Source organism: Herpailurus yagouaroundi, unplaced genomic scaffold, assembly GCF_014898765.1.
Source record: "Herpailurus yagouaroundi ecotype Mexico unplaced genomic scaffold, PumYag 250, whole genome shotgun sequence".
Lineage (NCBI taxonomy): Eukaryota > Metazoa > Chordata > Mammalia > Carnivora > Felidae > Herpailurus > Herpailurus yagouaroundi.
In genome coordinates, this window is record NW_024412467.1 from 26,274,783 (window position 1) to 26,296,248 (window position 21,466).

The 21,466-nt window shown below is 41.6% G+C and overlaps 1 protein-coding gene across 4 annotated transcripts; it reads right to left on the bottom strand.

Annotated features, from left to right (window-relative positions):
- Positions 1–673: 673 nt before the first annotated feature.
- Positions 674–21,063, bottom strand: IRF4 (interferon regulatory factor 4). Of its 4 annotated transcripts, XR_005786114.1 has the most exons (10): positions 20,964–21,063; positions 19,363–19,639; positions 17,894–18,080; positions 16,951–17,039; positions 16,095–16,239; positions 13,727–13,834; positions 11,081–11,434; positions 8,185–8,297; positions 5,859–6,260; positions 674–2,432 (listed from the first exon to the last, which is right to left on the bottom strand). XR_005786114.1 is itself a non-coding variant. In XM_040460403.1 (9 exons), the coding sequence occupies exons 2-9, from the start codon at positions 19,576–19,578 to the stop codon at positions 6,117–6,119; spliced, it is 1,353 nt and encodes a 450-aa protein (XP_040316337.1). In that variant the 5' UTR covers positions 19,579–19,639; positions 20,964–21,063; the 3' UTR covers positions 2,528–6,116. The 4 variants fall into 4 exon arrangements, 3 of the variants coding, with proteins under 3 accessions (XP_040316337.1, XP_040316336.1, XP_040316338.1); XM_040460403.1 differs by lacking the exon at positions 674–2,432 and having other exon boundaries at positions 2,528–6,260; positions 16,095–16,236; XM_040460402.1 differs by lacking the exon at positions 674–2,432 and having other exon boundaries at positions 2,528–6,260.
- Between the last annotated feature and the right edge of the window lie 403 nt (positions 21,064–21,466).

Genomic DNA, 21,466 nt, shown 5'->3' on the forward strand with positions numbered 1-21,466 from the left:
CTATCTTTTTCTAAATGACTTTTTTACTTAGCATAATGTCTTCTAGATTCATCCACATTGTTACAAATGGCAAGATTTCATTCTTTTTAATTGCAGAGTAGTATTCCATATATATATATGGAACACACACACACAACTCATCTTCTCTATCTATTCATCAATTGATGGATATTTGGGCTTTTTCCATAATTTGGCTATTGTTGATAGTGCTGCTTTAAACATTGGAGTGCGTGTACCCCTTTGAATCAGCATTTTTGTATCCTCTGGATAAATACCTAGGAGTGCAACTGGTGGGTCATAATGTAGTTCTATTTTTATTTTTTTGAGGAACTTCCATGCTGTTTTCCAGAGTAGCTGCACCCCACCAACAGTGCAAAATGGTTCCCCTTTCTCCACATCCTCGCCAACATCTGTTGTTTCTTGAGTTGTTATTTTTAGTCATTCTGACAGGTGTCAGGTGGTATCTCATTGTGGTTTTGTTATTTTTTATCAGGGAGATGCTTGTCTATACATTCATTTCTTCTCATTCTTCTTCTTTGATGCTCAATCATCTTTCTCTAGTCTGGAGTGGGAGACCAGAAATGGTGAAAGAGTTTATCTTTCTTAAATTCCCAGATTTCTGAGTCCTATTTTCCCCCCAGAAAGAGTATCTTTAGAAGAAAAATGCCAGAAGTAGACAGGCAAGTTACTTTATTTCTCCTAATTGCTCAGCAGTAGGCAAAGGGGAGAGTGTACATAGTGGGGGTGCTTTTTTCAATACTCCAACAACATGATTCTTTACAGATCCAAACAGAAGGTACAAATAAGAAAGCCTCCTGTCCTAGTTGTAGGAGGTGAAGGCATGCTTCCAGCAAGAGAAAATGTCATGGCTAAGACTTAGCGGAGAAAAGGGGGTTAGCCAGGTGACCAGGTAGCAACAGAAGTCTTCAGGAGAGAGAAGAGGTGCTCTTGGGCATTGCAATAGTCTGGCAGAACTGGAATGTGAAAACAGAAAGGGGGATGACAAGAAATAAAGGTGGAGGTTTCAGATGCATTTGTTAATTTTCTTCCAGGTAAAGATTGCTATGGAAACCTGACTCAGGAGGAGAGGGGGAAGAAAAGGCATAGGAAGTTATATTTGCTGGTACAATTCTCTTTAAAGCTACCATCAAGCCCAGGCTTATGAAAAAAAAGGGGAAAAAATGAGAATTGTAATTTACCTAAAGTAGAGACACAACAGCTTTTCAAGAATAATAAAATGTTCATAATTGAACTCTATGGATTCCAAACTTTTGAACAGTCACTCAAGGACAGGGATAAAATGAACATTATAATAGATTATGACAGACAGGTGGTCTAAACAAAAATGGCAGATCTAAAGACTGCCATATGCCAACATATTGCCAACCTGGCAGGAACAGGGGCCACTGAAAGTGTTTTCTGATATCTATAACACCCTAGAATTCATAACTCTCTACTAATTCAGAAGAGATTTATCTACCTGAGTTAATTTAGGTATAGACTGTCCTAGAAAAAAAAAAAAAAGATATTATGACCCCTGGGGTGTCTTTCCAAAGAGGTGATGTAGAACTTGATGATGTTTTTCTGGCATTGATAAACACTGCCAGTGCACTCTATATAAAAGTATGTGTTTGTCAAGACAAAACTTGCTTTAAGAAAACTGAACTCAATATAGTCAAATTTGCACTATGTATAAAGAAAGGCTTATAAACGTTGGTACCTAAGGAAGGTGTGAAATTACTTAAGAACAAGTTCAAGGGCTCAAAATCCCTTTGAAATTCTTTTTTAGACATAAAGAGTTGATATATTATTTGAAAAAAAATCCTGCTTATATATAGTGACTCAAGTTCATTCATATTTGTTGAGCAGATAGAGCCCCCAAAAGCAGTATGATTGTTTATACTCCCATTAGCTCTATTTGATTAGCACCTAGAAAATTCAAAATTATTCTGAACTGGTATTCTGGGGCTCCTAGATGCAGATTATAAACATTTCTGACAGTTCCACAAAATTTTTGGCTGCAAGGCTTTTAACACCACAAGCTGCAGCCCTGTCCTTCTAGTGTTCCCAGTAGACCTGTAAGCAGTTGATAGGTTCTTTTTCTACAGTTTTATGTTATATTTCACATTCCGGATGCTGGTTAACCTACATCCCCTCCCCTTTAACTACAATGACAAAATCAAAGAAGCAATGAATATAAAAGGAAACATTAACAATTTCCTTGGGTCTACTAGACCTTTTAAATACACAAGGGAGAAGAGGGTAAGGATTGTTTAATACTCTCCTTAGATGTGTTTCCATGGGCTGGAGAAACTGCCGTATGCTGGGACAAGTTTTGCTGGTTTTTTTTTAAACAAGCAGAGCACTTTGCGATCTGATTTTATGGACCCATACAACAACCAGGAAGGAAGCAGGCTGCTGCGGCAGCCTCTCTGAAAGAATGCAACAGAAGGAGGAAGTATTTTAAAAGCTATCAAGATGAGTGTTTAATAACACACACACACAGCTCACAACAGATTACTTTTTTAAAAAGTCTTTATAATAAAATTCATGCATGATTATATACAACAATTGTCCATGAGATGATCTACCTAGTTCTCCAGACACCCTTGCCTGGGAGGCCTAGCAGCAAGATGGAACCAACATAGCTTTGGATTGAAGTCAAGGGGCTGCTTGGTCCTATCCATTTATACAGATGGGGTGCAGCAAAATGAACCCCACTACCCATTAGGTTTCTTCCATCTCAAAGAGTCTAAAACAAAATATGAGTTTATATTGGAGGAGGATTGGCCTGCTGACCTTTCTTTTATCTTTCACATCTCCTCTTTCTTCTCCTTCACTTCAACTACATTTCACATACAGGCTTTCCTGAAAGCAGTGAAAATAAATACCAAGAAAATTGACCTTCACTGCAATCATGTGACAAGCTATTTGCCACCAGTTAACAAGAGGTGGATGAGAACACTGACATGGAACAATCTCAAAAATGGGGCTATGAAAAAAGTAAATTGCAGAACAATACATATGGCACAATGGCCCTATTGTAATATTTAAATAGATGCCAGTCAATTATAAACTAAGGAGATACATAGAAAAATATGGACCTTAAGGAAGCTCACCACTTCCAGAAAAACATTCACCTGGAGAAAGGGGAGAAATGTGATCAAAGAGAAATAACAGGGGGTTGAACTAAAAGAATTTTTGCTAAAAATAACTGATGGGAAGAAATATTGATGTTCACAGGTACAGCCAACACAGGAGCAAGGATTCTCTTGGGATGCATGTCCACCTGTTGCTCAGCCTCTTAAGCAAAAACCCATGCCAGACCCTGCACCAGAGTTGTCCAACTCTGGGGTTTACATACAGTGACATGCAAAGAAAACCTTGTTTAGACCCTAGCCCAGTGTGTGCCTTTTTCTAAACATGAACCTGGGCATATCGGTGCTTTGGTGACAACCATGTTGTTCTGCTGCTCATTCCATGCAGGATAATTTTATCTCCCAGTAGAACAGTGTCTTCTTTGCTCAAAGGCAATAGTCTTGCTGGGTTTCTCTATAGAGTGACTAACTGTCCTGTTTTGCCCAGGACTGAGGGGGTTCCAAGGTTTGGGTTTTAAATGGGATGGTCACCCTGGTTCTCTATAGTGTTCCAGAAGACATCAACTACTGCCCAGTTCTACTAAATCCAAAGAACAGGAAATAAGCCCTTAGAACATGCACCTCTGAGACTTACACATTTTTAAACCTTGCCATCCGAAGATTTTTAGCATAATAAATGCCTAAACTCTTCTATAATATCTTCTACTGAAAACAAACTAAATTCCACTTTGCTAATCCCACTTCATCAAGTCAAGGAATGAGTCAAGGAATGAATAGTTATTCATCTTCAAAGTTCTGAGACAGCTGTCGGGATTCTTCACCCTGATTATTTCATAATTCATTCACTAATGCCCACTCTGGATTCTTCCAAATTAAAAAAAAAAGCCAATGTAGATGAGAGTAAAAATAAGAAAAGGTAAAGTGGCCCAAGCCAAGAGCATTTTCCAGAAAATTTAACTCCAGTGTTAAAGCAGCTTAATATTAAAAAAAAGAAAGAATGAAAAAAAAAAAAGACAGTAAAGAATACACAACAGCATTTGAAATCAAGCATCTGCTTGGAGAATTCAGAAGACAAAACAGCCCTGGGACTGACACCATAGAGCTTCTCTGATGTGCTGGGATGGGGTTAAATATTCTCCAGGGAAGAGGGCCATACACGTGGGGCCTGTGTCACAGCCATTCCTAATTTTGTTTCCAATTCGTCCTTAGGATAATATACCCTAAAACATTTTGCATCTATAAGATGTATAAATTACTGCAATTCATGAAGTATAATCTGCTGTCCACGTGTATTCATTCTTAGTGGCTGATGAAATTCCATAAACTATGCTACTGACTGCACGGTGGTGGAGTTCTATGACGACAATGCCTCTAAAAAGAGTGAGGTAAATCTGTATTGTTAGGTTAAAAGAGCACTGCATAAAAGTGGTTGCAAGATGATCCTATGAGGTTTTTTTGAGCTGATGCATATGTATAGAGAAATGAACTGTACTGGAAGAATAAGTCAAACTCTTCTTGAGGATATTTCTAGGGAAAAGGATTTGGACTGCAGTAAAGAAGGATGATGTGCTTCATTTTTGCCTGTCTATACTGTTTACATTTTCCATAGTTAATATGTATTATGTTATTATTAAAAACTCCTTTTAAAAAGTTAAAAATATAACATTCCAATGCTTCATTGCTTACTAAACTGGATAAAGGCTACATATAATCAATCTATCTAATGAAAGGGATACAGTTTGTTGAGTGATTTAAAAAATATAGATTAGAATAAGAGTGGTATATGTTTGAGAACTATCAAGTCTTTTGCTGGGCCTGAAAGTAATAGCAATTTTTTTGTAGTATGATAAAAATATCAGTTGCCAGCATCACAGTCTAAACATCTGTACTTTTCCAAAACAATCAACAAGGAAGTGATCAGGTTTACTTAAGCAAGTAAAGGTCCTGTTAAACCATATTGGCATGAGGAAGCATATAATATACAAAATAAGCAAAAACAGCCCACTGAGTCTGCAGTTATGCAATCAGTGAAATCCTGTCATCATCTTTCCTAACAGAGTTCACCAAATTGAAAAGCATCGGCTCCTCCTCTTTAGTGTTGTCATGGATAACTAACTGATAGCCAAACAAAACAAACAGGATAAGAGGGGAAATGTCACCGAGTTTCAAAAATATATCTTTAGTATTCGGATTGTTGATATTTTTTTCTTCTTTAAAGAAAAAAAGTTTTACCAATAATTTCTATAGAATGACAGACAAAAAGACAAACAAAAAATATCTTAACCAGTCATTATGAGATTGTAGAACAGACAAAAATATACTAATCAAGTGTAGCACTAATGCTTTTTGGTTCCACAAAATACCAACTGGCTTCCAGGGGCATTCAGGAAGATAGAGAAAATGGAGGGACAGTGTGAGGCAGGGCAGGGAAGCCTGTCATAGGGTGAGACCCAGGCCAGGGCGGGGGTGATGAGCCACCCCAAAGCTGGAGGCCCCGTGGTCCAATCTCGGTCAAAGATTCTGTTCCTTTCTATTAGCAAGCATTTTCTACAAGAGCAACATCACCTATGTGCATTAATACATTTCTTTTGTAGGCAGAGTCACCTCAAATTTAGATATTACTTCCCTGAGAAATAGTACAGCACTTAAGTACTTTTATCCTTCTAATTAGTGGTAAATATTGAAGACAAGTTTTCTCAGTTTTAAAGCAAGAAATAATCCACATCAAATTAAAGATATCATTTAAGTAAATGTAAACACCTTCTTTGGTCAATTTTCACAGTAATTATCAAAGATGGCAGTCTACAGAAGACCCTGAAGACCATCCTTCCTTTTGGAATAAGCTCATCTGTCATTTACATGGAGCTGGTTTTTTACACTCATTCTCGCTGAGATTCTCCTGAAGTGTTGAACTGAAGCCCCAGTTTCCAAGTTTCTCAAAAGAAAAAGAGGGAGTTCAATCAGCTGTTCCTGTCAAAGTCAGATGTTTAAATGAAACAAAATCACTTGTCTTGGTTTTCATTCTTGAATGGAGGAGTGGCGAATAGATCTATGATAATCCTCTGGACTGCTAACATGTTCAGGTAAATCATAGCCCCTCAGGAAATGTCCACTGTTCTGCTGAGCAAAATAATATAGTTGTCTGGCTAGTAGAGGTTCGACCTTTAAAAAGAAATTTTAAAAGATATTTTTGAAATATTCTTTTTAACATCCTATAATTGGCTTATAATTAAATAACTCAATATCTGAAGGTATTTAAGGTATCTTAAATCCAAAGGTAAGTGCTACACACATCAAAACATTCTGAAGAAGTAACTTTTTGTTAGTCTTTACACATACTAACCTTTAAAAAGATTCTAACTCATTCTGGGTTTTAACTGAAGCTAAAGTCAGAGATGATACTTTTAAATCAATAGCCACTTAAAATTTATGTTTAAGCCTAAGCAAATCAAGTAAAATGGCCAAATTAAAAGGAAGTTTGAGATGATTAATGAAGTTTGAGATAATTCAGGATAATTTAGGCCAATGAGTTTTTCACAACCACAGTTTGACAGGGATGAAGGTGTAAATCCTGAACAATTTACAATTCCTGGATGACTTACATAATCTGTATATTTCTAAACCTAAAATAAAGGAAAACAAAAGGAGCAAAATCAAACAACAGCATTGCTATTATGGGGAAAGAGAGGTTAATTAACCCCAAATTCATCTTGTTTGGCTATTTGTTTGGTTCACATTCACTAAAAAAAAAATTCAGCTTTCAGCATTTCCTTAATTTACAGCATCTAAGAAAACTGAATAGTTTGTCAATCAACTAAGCCATTAAATTGAGCCTTTCTGTCATTTGAGATATAGAAACTTAAGCATAATTCATATGAAATACCTAAAATAAACTAAATCCATAGTAAAAAGGAGTATGAATTCCTAGGTATACACATACCCATTTTTCTTTTCCATACCAGACAACTCCCAGAGACCCACTATTGCCTCAGAGGAGAGCTAGTGCATCCAAAAACCCCTTAAAATCAGACAGATGCAGGAGTTTTCTGCCAACTTTTGAAATGTTATTTATCAATCCCAAGTATATTTAGTCAGGTGTTAATAAGATATCAATTATTGTATCAATTACCGGAGAGAATTCATGACAAAGCTCTAAAATATATAAAGACCATATTTTTGTTGGTTGGTTGGTTGGTTGGTTGGTTTTTGATTTTACAATCAAGAGGCGGGACTGTGTGTTTAAAATTAGTGTGCTATTTCAGTTTTCAACAAGAAACACTATCAGAACTAAAATATGACCTGAATGTTTTTATTATTTGTTATAACTTTTTTTATTGCCTGGACCCATTAATAACTCTCAAAGCTAGGTAGCAATATAAAGTTTTCAGATTCAAAAATGTTAGGTATTCAAAACTCTGTTTCCTGTGGCAAATTTATTCTAAATATGGCCTATATAAACCTTTTTTCTTTTCTTTTTTATGAAAAAGATGTTTACTTGGTGCAGTTCAACCTGTTTTCAACTCTGCTAGAGAACATTGCAGTGGTCTGGTCTACTTAAACTCCTTGAAAGAGCCTCCTCCAAATAATACATGGCCCTTGGTTTCCACTAGTTAAATAACTTCTAAAAATCCAGATATAAAATAGGATTTGGAAAACTTTTGGAGAAACTGCAAAATACATAAGTCAGTAAATAGTTTACCATTTGGGAAAACTTCATCAAGTGAAGATCAGCTAGACAGCATTTTAAAAGCAATATTAAACATGGAGAATTTTAAAGGGCAACTATAACCACCAGTCCTTTTAGATCCTTATAAAATGAAAATAGGACAATGTCTTGATCAATACACAAGATGGAACAAATAAAGCCCATGTTTGCAGGTTTGTGATTAGTAGACCTCTAGGGCTGGGAAAAACAAATGGGTCTCTGGGCTGTGCTCCCTGCACCATTCACTGGGCCCTGCTTCCTCCCTCATAATTTTCCCAAGTCACTTAACATTTACTTTTCCTTTGAGAATTTCCTAACTGGGACCCTGCCCTTAATGAAAAACAGGGAAATTCAATCATTTGAATGTGGCTAAATACTCACGTGAGCAGTGATGAGCTTCCTTTGCCTCTGAGGATCTGGAAACTCTTCCCCAAAGCACAGAGTTACCTGGAATCTTGGCAGGGGACGGCCATGGTGAGCAAATGCTTGTAGCTCTGGAGAAGCCCCACAATAAAAAAAAATTAACCTGATCAGAAACCATCACTGAACAGGACAGGTTAAAGGAGGAAGCAAAAGTTTACCATTGATCTGGAAAACTAAAATAAGAGTGAGTATTCTTTATTTCTCTAAGTGGGGTTCTTAACTTTTAGACCCCAGATACAGAATTTCATCTATATGTTCATATGTGTGCTTTTCCTGAGAGGGCTCCAGCTTTCACTTGATTCTTTAGGGGAAATATGCCCTGCAGATTAAGAACCTTGCTTTGCAGCATTGACCCAAGAGAGGGACCTTTCTGTGACTGAGGCATCACTGAAAATCTTCACATTATCTTGGAGACCAAGTACCAGTTATGGGCGTCTGTGTCCTACTTGGCACTAAGCCTAAACTGTGGGACTTTGAGCTGACTTCTTGCCTATCTTCTGGGACAGACATTGATTTGAAATGAGAAAGGTAGTGATGAAGCACTAGGGTCCCCACTTTGTGGATATGTATATCCTGAAGGCACCATCCCTACCCTAAGGATTCAAAACAGAGACTGAGCACTGTGGAAACAACACGTGTACAATCCCTGACATTGACCCATGTCCCTTTGCCCACATTCAAGATGATTCTTATGCCTCTTGTGGCTCCTATTCTTTCCTTTCCGCTAGAGTTAAATGTCACCTCCACAAAAGAAAACACACTTACACGGTTGCTGCAACAACTTCTGCAGAACAGTGTGCGCATGCATCTTGATCAGATATGCACCCTCGGGCTTTGCCTTTTGGGGCTGTCCCTAGTAGTCTGCAAATCCTGAATGGGTAGATATCAAAGATCTCCACTGTTCTCTTCAACTGAAGAAAAGTTTCTAACTAACTCACTGGACTGTTTGACTTCCTGCTTTTTTTTTCTTCCAGAATTCAAATCAAACCTAACTGACTTAGTCAGAATGTGTAAAAGGCATTCACACTACTGAGGTCTGAGACTACACCTACACAAGCTAATCAGAGTGGCGAGTTGGCACAATTCTCCGAAAAAGTTGTGCCTCAAGTGCTTGATAACATGAGAACATTCTGTGGGAATCCTTGATTATGCAGAAGCTGGTCTACATAGCTGCAGTTTTTAAGTTCACAGGTTCTTCCTTGAACTTCAGTGAATACTTCAAGATAGGAGGTTGCAGTGAGCAAAAAGCACAGCCCTTAGTTGCAGATGAAGAAAAAACAATTCTTGCTCGCAGATAAGTATTAAATTCTAAGCAAGTGAATTCACAGCTTGAGGATGTTCATAGCTGGTCGAATATGCCTTCCTTCTTCTTGCCTATAGAATGGGAGGATTCTACCTTCCTAAAACATACAAGATGAGAGAAACTCACAGAAGCAAGTGTCATTCCCCTGGGACAACTTAACTAAAGCCCTAGCCCTGTGGCATCTTCTGAATTCAAAGAGACCAAGATTCACGGTCTTGGTGAGGAGATCTATGAGGAGATCCAACCCCATAAGGGCTCTTTCAGACTTCACTGCAGATATAAGAAGTACAGACAAGATGACCCTTTGTGGTTCTTGACTCTTCCTTGGGTGCCCACCATGATTACCACAGGGGACCCCAGGATGGACAAAACAGTCACAGTGCAGGCTTGGAGCCAGTTCTGCAGTTCATAGAGAGGAAGAGGTGTTCAGGCCCACATGCTTTTCTCACCTTGGTGCTGCCTCGGGGAACCAGAAACTCAGTTCTCCCTCTTCCCCTTGTCACACATCTTAGTCAAGGGTTAGTCATATAGAGACATATTTTTCTTGGGGCACTAAAGAGAATTTGATGAGCCTACACAAATTTGGGAAACTTAGACCCAAAAGGCTAAGCAAATGTCAATGGTGTCAAAGCACATAGATGCTTTATATTTTTATTTTAAATGAATTGAATCAAGAAGCACATTCAGGGAAAGTAAAGTCACATGAAAATCCAAAGACATAGGGTATTTCTGAAGGGGTACTTATAAAAGAATAACTTAAGGATAAGATACAGAAAAAGGTGGAAGGGAGCTAATGGAACACCTTTCTCCCTCCAAAGGAGGCATCATCCATATAGATAGCTGAATGAACACTCTGGATGAAACTTCAACAATAATTTCACAAAAGTGGTTTCACAAAAGCCAGCCTATGGCTAATTTAACTGTTATGAAATCAAACCTAGAAAAACAAAACTTACTGGTTTTAGAAAATATGTTTTGAAACATGCATATCATAAAGATAACTCAAATCCTTCTCATAATTTTCCTTTTGCAAAATCAGTTCCACATACTCTATCCTTGGTCCCACCTGCTGGAGGGCATCTGCATAGGGGTAACACATCTCAGAACCAAGAACATTAACAATACACTTCTAACCTTTATGACTTTCCTAGGAATCTTAAAAAAGCTGACACATCAGTAGACATGCTTGCTGAGATCATACTACCAATAAAGTGTGAACTTTATTAGTCAGTGACAATTGGTTGAAGACCAGAATTTTAAGATATCAGCCTGAACCACAATGCCCTTGAGCAATCTCCCTCCTCCTCACACCCCTCTGCTGATGGAGAGGAGCAGGTGGTAGAGGCAGAGGTGAGAGATGAACAAACAGGAAATCTATTTTCAGATCATGCTGGCTGGGCTCAGGGGTTAATAGAAGGAAGACCTCTGTCTGGTGTGGGAGTGACCTTCTGTTTGAACCATTATGGCAGGCACACTGTCACCCCCTCTATTCTGTCTCTTAGGCTCACAGGTGTGGGATGCTCTATTCTAACAGATAATTTGGTGTATTACCTGCTAAAAATTGCTGTGTGTCAAAGAGCTTGCAGGTCTGGTCCCTCTCCAACTTGTTGGGCCGGTCACTGCACAGTGCCAGGGGCCCATCCCAGTAGATTCTGCTCTGGCATAGTCTTTTGGCATAAAGCCCATCAGGGGCCATCCACAGGACCACACCCCTTTCCAGGTGACTCAGAAGTTTCTCAATGTTTTTCCTCTGGCCATTATCCTCTGGGTAGGGGAAAAGGACCTGGTCCAGGTTAGTGGCGTCATAGGTATGCCCATGGGAGATCCGACACCCTTCAGGGCTAGATGTGGTTAGCTCTTTCACCAGGATCTCTCGGTAGTACAAACAGATGTGGAGTCGACAGTCTGTAAAAATAGAGATTTCAAAGTCAGTGCTAAGGGACCAAGGAACATTGGATACCCACCAGGATGCCAAACTACTCAACCAGAACATGTTTATTTGATACTCCATAAAAAGTAGAAAGTTCCATAGTGAAGGAAGTGTAGGAAATGTTACATGCCCTCATCTCCCTCCTGGAGTCACGGATAGTGACCAATATTAAAGAAATCCTGAAAAAATCTATTTAATGTTATTGAACTCAGAATTTTCCAAATGTATGTGACCATAGATATTTTTGTGGAGAGGGAGCACCCCTTACATTAGTTTTCTGCACCATATGTTTGACTTGTATTAGAGAGCATCACTCTTACGAACTTTCTATGTCATTGTTTTCATGATGATGATAGTGGTCATGACAATTATGTCTAAAATACGAAGTCATGTGCCACTGAACAAAAATTCCTCTTTAAGCATGGTGGTAAGTTTTGATTTTGGAGGAAGTAAACCCTAAGTTAAATTTCTACTAGCAAAAAGAATATAATGATGTTTCAAAAAATAAACAAATATTTTACATCTGAAACTGTTCTAAAATATCAATATGATGTCACTTACATAAAAATACATATATACACACATATACATATATGTATGTTGAAGTTTCAGGAAGTATAATGGGAATGACTTTTTTTTCCATTTTTGCTTTCCTGATTGTCAAGTTAGTTTTTATGCTATATGTGTACGACTTGTATAATAAAATTAATTCATGTGGAAAGAAAAGAATAAGAAAAATGTTCAAAGGCTAAAGTCCCACTAGGCTTTCAAAATCTCCCTTGAAAATAACTGCGTTCTAAAACATTAAACAAGATGAGTTCACTTACGAAATTTTTCTGATTTCAGAACCTTCTTCTGAAGGTTTCACAAACTGGAAGGACCAAGCTAGGTTTGCAAAGGGCCCCTTAACTGAAATGCAAAAGGGCTTTATGGAAAGGCAACAGTTACCCACCCATAACTGTATGGGATTTCAAATGAATGGGAATTGCAGTTGTCCAACAAATGTGCTCAAGGTTGATAATTAATCTGTATAACGCATACCAAAAAAAGAAAAAAAATCCACAAAACCCTCTTATTCCTCAATGGCAGGTTTTGAGACTTAAACAACCCACATCACTGTCTCAATTCTCCACTTCAATTTCTGCTGCTGTAAACACACTAGCTGAGAGTGAGCTCAGACAGCGTACCTTGATGACAGTGAGTGTTGGCCATTTGAGTTGACTTTCAGGGCAGGTTTCATTTCATTTAATGTCATCAGAAATCACAAGGTCCCAGTGATATAAATAGCTGTTTATTTCCTACTTTTCAGGCACCCACACAAGTCTTAGGTGCTGAAGAGAAGGGTTAGAAAGTTTCTAAAACCAGACACAACCCTTTCTTTACACTAACATCTCCCCTCCATCATTTAGGAGCATCTAAGAAGAAAGGCAGTAAGCCTCATTCGGAACTTCAGAACTGAAAAGAAATAAATGGTTAACCTGGAAGTGAGAAAGGTGTCCACAACTCCCTGAAACCTTGAGAATTTATATTTTCTATATCTGATTTTTAAAAAGCCTCAGGGGCAGGTGAGAATTCTGAAGCTTAAGTTATTTATTTTTAATATAATTACAAGTCCCATTTTAAAACAATCCAAATGTTATCTAAAAAATAAATATACACATACCACATATGTTTAGTAAGCTTTGAGGTGACTTCCTTAAAATAGGCAACATCTCTGAACTGCAGGGAAATGAAACTTTAAAAATCAGATCTAATCCAAATTTTTTGTAGGATATGTCAAATTTCAGAGGAAGATCTCAATGCCAAAGAGGATGACCTATTTGCAGCTAAACCTGGAAGGATGATCAGCTTTTCAAAATGAGAAGTCCTTGTGTATTTTTCTAAGAAATTATACTTCATTGTGAGAATGTTGGCTGAAGAAGGGCCCTTAGTATGTAAAGCTGAGGTGTTTGCATATTTCTGGAAATTCAAATAGATGTCAAATGGAGACCTTAAAATGACTCAATTCAAGCCAGCATTTAGAGTTGGCATCAGAATAGCAAGCTGGCTTCTTAGTGCGAAGTTTTCTAATGATGTTCCTTATTCACACAAGTTGGGAGTCAGATGTGTATACACCCACTTGAGGCCCCAGATGGAAGAAAGCCAGTGTCCATGGGCTGTACTCAGGGACATCCCCCCCCCCAATCAAATCTGCCCCAAAGTGAAGGTGGAGTCACAGCAGAAGCCAGCCTCCTGGGGGTGCCTCTAGAACAGAACGCTGCACTCACCTGAGAGCGCCAAGGCTTCAGCAGACCTTATGCTTGGCTCTATGGGGATTCCGGGGGCCTGGGACTCAGGCGGGGCACAAGCATAAAAGGTTCCTGTCACCTGGCAACCTGCATTTGTAAATAAGAATCAGATGATGTCTAAACAGAATCTGTCCGACGCATTGGAAGGTCTCCTCTCCCTGGGATATGGCCACTCAGCCCCTGAGGGGTGAACCAACCCTGGGAGGGATGGGCCAAGGGCCCTCTAGAACTGACCACTGGCATTCTGAAGGAACTAAGACAAGATGAGGTCCAATCAGAAAAAACAAGACTGAAAGGGGAAGGAGCCTTTCACAGCTTTGGAAGGAAACTTGGAACAATCCCTCTGTTATTTTTTCTTTCTTTTTTTTTTAAGTTAGTTAACACCTTCATCACCTCACATAATTGCCATTGTGTGTGTGTGTTCGTGTGTGTGTGTGTGTGTGTGTGTGTGTGTGTGTGTGTGTTGTATGCTGGGAACATTCCAGATCTACTCTTTTAGGTACTTTCAGTAGAATAGAGTATTGTTAACTATAGCCATGTTGTACTTTAGATCTCCAAGACTTATTTATCTTATAATTGGAAGTCTGTACCCTTTGACCAACATCCCTCCATAATTATCCTGATAAACAGGGTAACCTAGGCTCAGAAAGATTTATTCCTGTTCACATAGCAAGTTCACAGTAGAGTTGTGAGCTCAGGTGTACCTGAGCTTTGATGCCAAAGAGCCCAATTAAAAACTTACAAGTTTGTTTAGTTCACACTTATTTAGCTTTCTATTTCTGGGTTCAGGAGAAAATTGAACCATGTCTCTTGGCAGCCTGGTAGCTTTGGGTCACACTAAACATTAATAGAGAAATAATATGTAATAGAACCTAATTTTGTTGGCACTTCACTTAATGTCACCTATGCTTCAAAATATATCTACCTATTCCACATTTTTGTATAGTTTGAGGCATTGCCTTGTTAATAAAGTTCTTAGTTCAATAGAGCCTGATGCACTAGCCATAGGTCTGAATTTCAGAAACGAGTTAGCTAACTCCTCCACTGTGATATGGAAAACAACCTTTGCTGCAAATCACTCTTGAAAAGCTAATAAAATAAAATTCTGAGCTTTTTTGTAAACATGCCACTCAATGCAAATTTTAAATGATGGTAAACCTAAACATGATTAGAAAAACAGATTAAATTGTGAAGGACCAAATATTCCTAGAACATACAGAAGGACTTGAGTGTTTACCTGTCTCAGGATTTCTATTTAAATAACTAACTCAAAAGTCCTAAAAGCTTGTGTTTTGCTGTATTCAATACACTGTGTGAAGTTTTCTCTGCTCTTAGTGATTAGTACTTCCACTGAGAGATCTCATTTTGATGTCTGGGGAGCTCCTACGGGCATGGGACCACATCTAATCCAGAGTGAGCAAAGCTCTTTGGGCCCTAATACCAGCACTAATCACCTCCTGGAGACTATTTTATGTGTGTAGTATTTATTCATTACATTCTTACTATCACCTTTAACCCCAAGAACAACTATAATGGGTGCACTATTGGTTTTTTTTTTTTTTAAGTAAACTCTACCCCCAGTGTGGGGCTTGAACTCATGACCCCAAGATCAAGAGTCTCCTGCTCTACCAATTGAGCCAGCCGAGTGCTCCATGGGCACACTATTGGTTAAGAGAAATATACCAGCTCAATAATCTCCTGGTGTCCCTATAGAGGGAGTGCTTGGGCACAGCTACAGTATGGAAGAAACAGACCAGTGAGATTATGTGGCCCTGTCAACATTAAGGGACAATCCAGGAGGGAAGACTAACAAAATCTATTACTTTTTACCAAGGACTATTTCAGGGAGGATGAAAAATGTTACCCTAACCAACAGATAATTTAAAAACTACAGCCAACCAGTTTGATATCTGACATCTTCTGTCTTAAATGAAAGACTGGCCTTTGGGGTTAGGAGATCTGAAATTAAACCCCAGCCCCTCACTTTCACTGGATAACTTTGGGCATTACTTATATTCTGTGTGTCTGTCTCAAAAATGTGGGGCAGTTTTTAACTGCCTGGGATGGATCTCTGTGATGTTTAAATAAGATCTCACGTAAGGCAGTTCCCAGCACAGATCCTGGTGCAAGCAGGCCTTGGATTCCTTCCCCTGAGGGCCTTACCATCCTGCAGGAAAGAGAAAACCCTCTCTCCACTGCACGTGAGGACTTTCCTAGCAGCTCTGAGAAGGGGAAAGAACTGGGGTACTGCTCAGAAGGACAGATCAGGAGAGAACAGGGCTCTTTGGCCCAGATTGTTCCGCTGGGTCAGCCACAGACATAGGAACCAGTCCAGCACACTCCTTACCATTTTCACAAGCTGGGCCTTGCCAGTGGTGGCTACGGGGTCCAAACGTTACAGGACATTGATATGGGATTTCTGGGTGAGGCTGATCAGGGACGTACTCCCTCCAGCTTCGGTCATGGGGTGGCATCATGTAGTTATGAACCTGCTAAAGGAACATGAGGGAGAAGCTGAGATGAAAAGCAACCAGCTCGGCAAAGATCAGTTGGTTGGTTCTGGGAAAGAGCGGCAGATTCTTTTATATTCAAACTCCTCACAGAATCTCTTATTTGGCTGATAGCCAAATAATTTTATCATCTCAAAAGACTTTGGAGTGAATAGCTCATCACACTAGGTGGAAAGTAGCCATAAAGAATTAAAAAGCACAATGAAGACAGTGTTATAAAGTAATAACTTATGTAAAGCTTCATCATATGGTTAAACCTGGCACCAAAAGTACTGCAGGGAAATTTCCCTTCTTTTACCCACCAGAGTGAATAAAACAGAGCTGCAATTCACATCAGAAAAGTCTGAAGAGATCAGCTGCCCTGTGGTTTCACATGATAAAGCATTGCTTCCAAAAGTTTCATCTTCCACAACAGATCTGTTTCCCAGATTTCAGAATCAGTAGAAGTCTCTACCAACAGGCAGATACACCCACCTCTCCTCTCCTTCAGACCAACACTAATAGTAACACCAGGTGGAAAGTGAGATATTCATCCAGTGATTGGAAATTTGGTTTGGCTAATTGACTAATAGCAAAAACAAAGTGCTGCTGTTTTTGTTTGTGTATTTTTCCTGCTATTTGGGATTAGCTTGCTCACATGGCCTCACCCAGACCCAGCCTCCCCTTCTATAATCCCTGCATTCTCCACCATACCTGAGCTGGGAGTGAGGTATAAGGAGCTGTCATGGTGTAGGGGTGGCTCACGGTCATCTGTGGGTCCTCCAGGGTGAGCTGCTTTGCTCCTATGTATTTGAGCAAAAGACAAATGGCAAAGTGTGAAAAAAGGAACTATCATAACTAAAAGTGAAATCTTAGAAAAATACCCAAGAGTTTAATTCCTAGAATGCATAACAGTGTTGACAAATAAGGCATTTTTTTCCAGCAATTACCATGGGCAATTACTTGTTCTGTCCATTAAACTGGTTTCTACAAGGTCTGACTTATGTAGGAAAGGTAGAGAAGGAGATGAAATGCTGTGTGTGAATGCACCTTGTCACATAAAGAGCTCCACCAGCAAGATGTTCCATAAGTGAAGTAATTTGTATGGCTAGTTTAAAATGCATATTTTTGGGTTCTACTCTGACACACTGGTCAGAAACTTGGGAAGAGAAGTTATGAATTTCAATAAGCATCCCAGCTGACCACAGTACACTCTAAAAGTTGACATTTTTTTACTTAAAATAGTAACAATATACAGATATATGTATGCTTCCTTTCTACAAAATGGTTAACCATGAAACACTGATAAGTAAAGATAAAGCTTCAAACAAGTTTTCTGTTTTTTGTTTGAAAAATTTGGCCTATATCTTACATCGATAGAACTAACTGAAAAATATGCACACACAGATGAACACACATGCATAGATATACACCCACAGGTATAGAGTTGGAATCTGAGAAATATCCTAACCAATACCACAAGAATTTCAATTTATGTCCCTGAGGACTTGGCAAAGAGCCTGCCGGGGTTGAACATGAGGCAGGAGGCAGGCAGGCTATTTGAAATATAATAGACAAATCAATCCTCAGAATGAAATTAAGGCATTACAAGTGTGTGGTTGTCTATATTCTGTGACCCCAATCCAGGAAGTCCCACCTTTTTTTGCACCCTCAGGAACAATCCTGTATACTTTGTAGGGGTCTGAGATGTCCAGCTGGCTTCTCTCAACCAGTTCCTCAAAGTCATTGCTCTTGTTCAAAGCACATCGTAAGCGTGTCTTCCAGGTAGGAGGGTCTGGCTTATCTATGCCTTCTCGGAACTTTCCTTTAAATAGTGCCCAAGCCTTGTGGGAAAGAAGAGATTAAAAAGTTAAAATACAAGTCTTAAAAAAAAAAAAGAACCTGAGAATTGTATTTCTAAAGGAAAGAATGATGCTTAGGTGCCTTAGATTTACACTTTTGCTCAAAACATGGGACAAAAAGACACCAGGTGTACTCTAGGCATAATACTTTTCACCTTGGACTCTATCATTGCTGACTTGAAGACAAGTGGTTTGAACATTCTCTAGGTATTTATAAAAGGTAGGTGAGATGTGGAGGATCCCTGGAAAGGGGCCCTTATCAGCCCATCCCCTCAGTATCTGAAGTGAGTTACACTGGAACTAGGGGCAGAGTTGTGGGGTGAGCTGCTACCCATAGAGTATGTCTGAACGGTCAGTCTGAGGTATTCTGAGATCAAATTCCTGAGGAAGTCCCCTTTGCCTGCTCTGCCTGCAGGTGGTGGGGCTGGGCCCTAATGCACACTTCACTGGGTAAACTGCTCTAGGGGAAAACAATCATCACCACACACACACACACACAGAGAGAGAGAGAGAGAGAGAGAGAGAGAGAACTAGAGAAATATGTCTATGTCCATGTCTATGGAGAGAGGCTTGAAAAGAGGGAGTCAGAGACAGAGAGCAAGAAACACAAAGAAGGACCAAAGAGAGTTAAAAGATACAGTACCAGAGACATTGAACTAAAGAAAAAAAAAAAAAATCCAGAAAGGTCTCCATAGAAAAACAGTGAAACAGAGAAAGACAGACAGACATACTGAGAGGGACACGAAAAGAGAGGTGGACTCAAGCACATCTAAGGGTGTTCACAGAAAAGAAACAAGACAAAGAGAGACACATGCTGACCAAAGAAGGCAAAGAGGTATCCAGAGGTACAGAAAGAGAAAATCACAGAAATGCAACCAAGAACACTCAAGTCAGAGTCCTTGGACGGCTGCTCTCCCCGGACTGAGCCTCCAGACATTTATTTCCCTGCTGCTGGAGCCATCTGACTCTCTGTCTACTGCTCATGCCACACGCTCAGGATTGGGACCTAGTCCCCCATTTCTAAAAACACTACAAAGGTTGAAATCTCTCTCCTCTCAAGCCTTCTGCCAATTGACTGCCACCTGATGCTCCCGGACCGCCCGCCCCGCGGGTCTCATTCCATCCCGTCCTTCCCACGAGGTTCCCTTTCCTCTGAGAACCGTCAGGCGCCTACAGGGTTCGCCATGGAGTCTGGGTTAGGGACCCACCAGGCTCCTGGGGCCTTCCCTCCACCCCCACCTGGGGTTTCCCTCGTGCTAGTAACCTTGAAGAGGGCGGCGTCCTCCTCGCGGTTGTAGTCTTGCTTGCCCGCGTGCTTCCAGGGGATGCGGAAGATGCTTTTCTCCTCGTTCTCCCACACCAGCCCTGGGTACTTGCCGCTGTCGATCTGGTCAATCAGCCACTGGCGGAGTTTCCCGTTGCCGCAGCTCACCGAGCTCATGCCGAACTCTCCGCCTCGGCCGCTGCCCTCCAGGTTCATGCCCAGCGCGCCTAATGTCGCCCTCACGCGCCTAGGATCCGCCTCCTGCTCTAGCTCTGCGCTACAGAGAAGAGGGCCGGCCTTTAGCCACCGTGGAACAGCGCTCTGAGCACCCTTCTCAAACCCCTCTGGCATTGACCACGAGGCACTGGAGTCTCTGAGGCAGCTAAGCGCGCTCTATAAAAGTCGGTGTTGCCGAAGGCACCCTGTCTCATCCCTTGGCGCGTCCGGTATTGCCGCCCCTCCAGCGTGCCCCCGGCGTAGTCCATCCTCCTTCCCCACCTTCTGGACTCTCCATTCTTGTTACACATCCCACAAGCCAAACGCTGCCCAGGCAACACAACTCTAGCCTTTGTGCACATTGCAAAATCCAGCAGCCACCAATCTTTGGCACCGTTTGCTTGCTCACTCTTAGTTCCTGCTCTTCTTTACCCATTCCCAAACCGTTGCCAGTCCATTCCTCCCTTCGTTTTCAGTTACCACTCTCTACCACTCTCCCATTCACATTCCCTTGGTGGCCCCCGAGCGCCACGGATCTCGCACGTGGGAACGTCTGCAGTTTGGACGTTCTAGGTGCTCAGTACCAGTTAACTCTTGCCTGGGCCTTCTCCTCCAGTACCTGCGCTCTGCCTCAAGAGTATCCCTGAGCCCTCTGCAGCTAGCAAGGATTCGTGGGCCCTGGGAGCAATACGCGGCTGAGACCCGGGTCACGACCAGGCGAGCGGCGCACCCAAGTAGATGAAGATTCTGGCGCGCAGAGCATCAGCAGGACCCCGGAGGCCAGCAAGCGAGAGCGGAGGCGGGGAGGGTGCCGGGAGGGTTCTCAGAGGGCATGGGGTTGTGGCAGCAGAGCGTAGGGCCCTAAGTGGCCCAAATTTGGAGCTCCTCCTCCACCACCACCAGCCGGGGAAAAATGCGCGGGAGGCCACAGTGAGTTTGGGCCCTTCAGGGCCACAGGATAAAGAGTCTGAGACTGAAGTCTTGGGAGTAAGGGGATGTCCCCTCTCAGGGAAAGCCTGTAGTCCTACGTGGGTCCTTTCGATGGTCCCGCCTCGGGCACTCCTGGGGCCCTGCCAGTCTCTTTATCCCATCCCATCCAGCGCGTGGCCTCTCCCGGGCTTGGGCGGAGCCGGCCCACAGAGTGGTGAGGGCAATGCTTGGGCATTGCACCGTCTGGCCCTCCACGGAGCTCCTACAGAGGCCCCGGGGCCCAGAGAAGAAGAGGTGAGAATCGGAGCTCCCACAGGGGTATGCTCCCTCGCTCCTCCTAAGCTGGGTTTCCCTGCATTGCCCTCGATATGAACCCCGGGACCTCTAGTCTCACGTTCCCTGTTCTCTGTAGTGCCAGCCTCACATCCGTGCTCCTGCCCGACCCCAAACCTTACCTCGCCCCAAACTCGTAGCTGAGGGCAGCAGTGGGTCCCAAGTTCAACTGTTGAAACTAAGTATCGGAGATGGGAAAGAGGAACTTTATAAAGCTTAAAAGCCCCGCTGGGGAGGAGCCTGGGGCGGAGCTGGGCGGGTACCAATGCGCCTGCCGGGTTGGGGCGAGGGGGGCGCTGTGAGTGAAGACTGGGGCCCCGCGGGAGAGTCCCAGGGCCAAGGATAGAAGGAGTGTGTGTTGGAAGGTGTGGTGCCGCCGCCGCCTCCAGGCTGGAGGCTTTCGCGCTGGCTGCGACCCTCGTCGCGCTGTGAGCGGAGAGCGCAACTCGAGTGGGGCGTTCGCAGCCTGGGGGACTCTCACTTGGGGCGGTTTCCCGCAAAGGGCAAGGCACTAAAATGGGGACCCCGCCTCAGCGCCAGGTCCTGCAGGAGGCCGATTAATGATAACTAATAACAGCTAAACGAGGGCGATGTGGTTAGGGAGGGAAGTTGCTGGGGACATGTA

Coding starts and splice junctions, on each gene's coding strand:
- IRF4 (XM_040460402.1), bottom strand. CDS start 19,578: ATGAACCTGGAGGGCAGCGGCCGAGGCGGAGAGTTCGGCATGAGCTCG. Junction 17,040..17,893: donor TCCTGAGGGTGCAAAAAAAG/GTGGGACTTCCT, acceptor TCAAATACATAG/GAGCAAAGCAGCTCACCCTG. Junction 16,240..16,950: donor ATACCTCACTCCCAGCTCAG/GTATGGTGGAGA, acceptor ATGTTCCTTTAG/CAGGTTCATAACTACATGAT.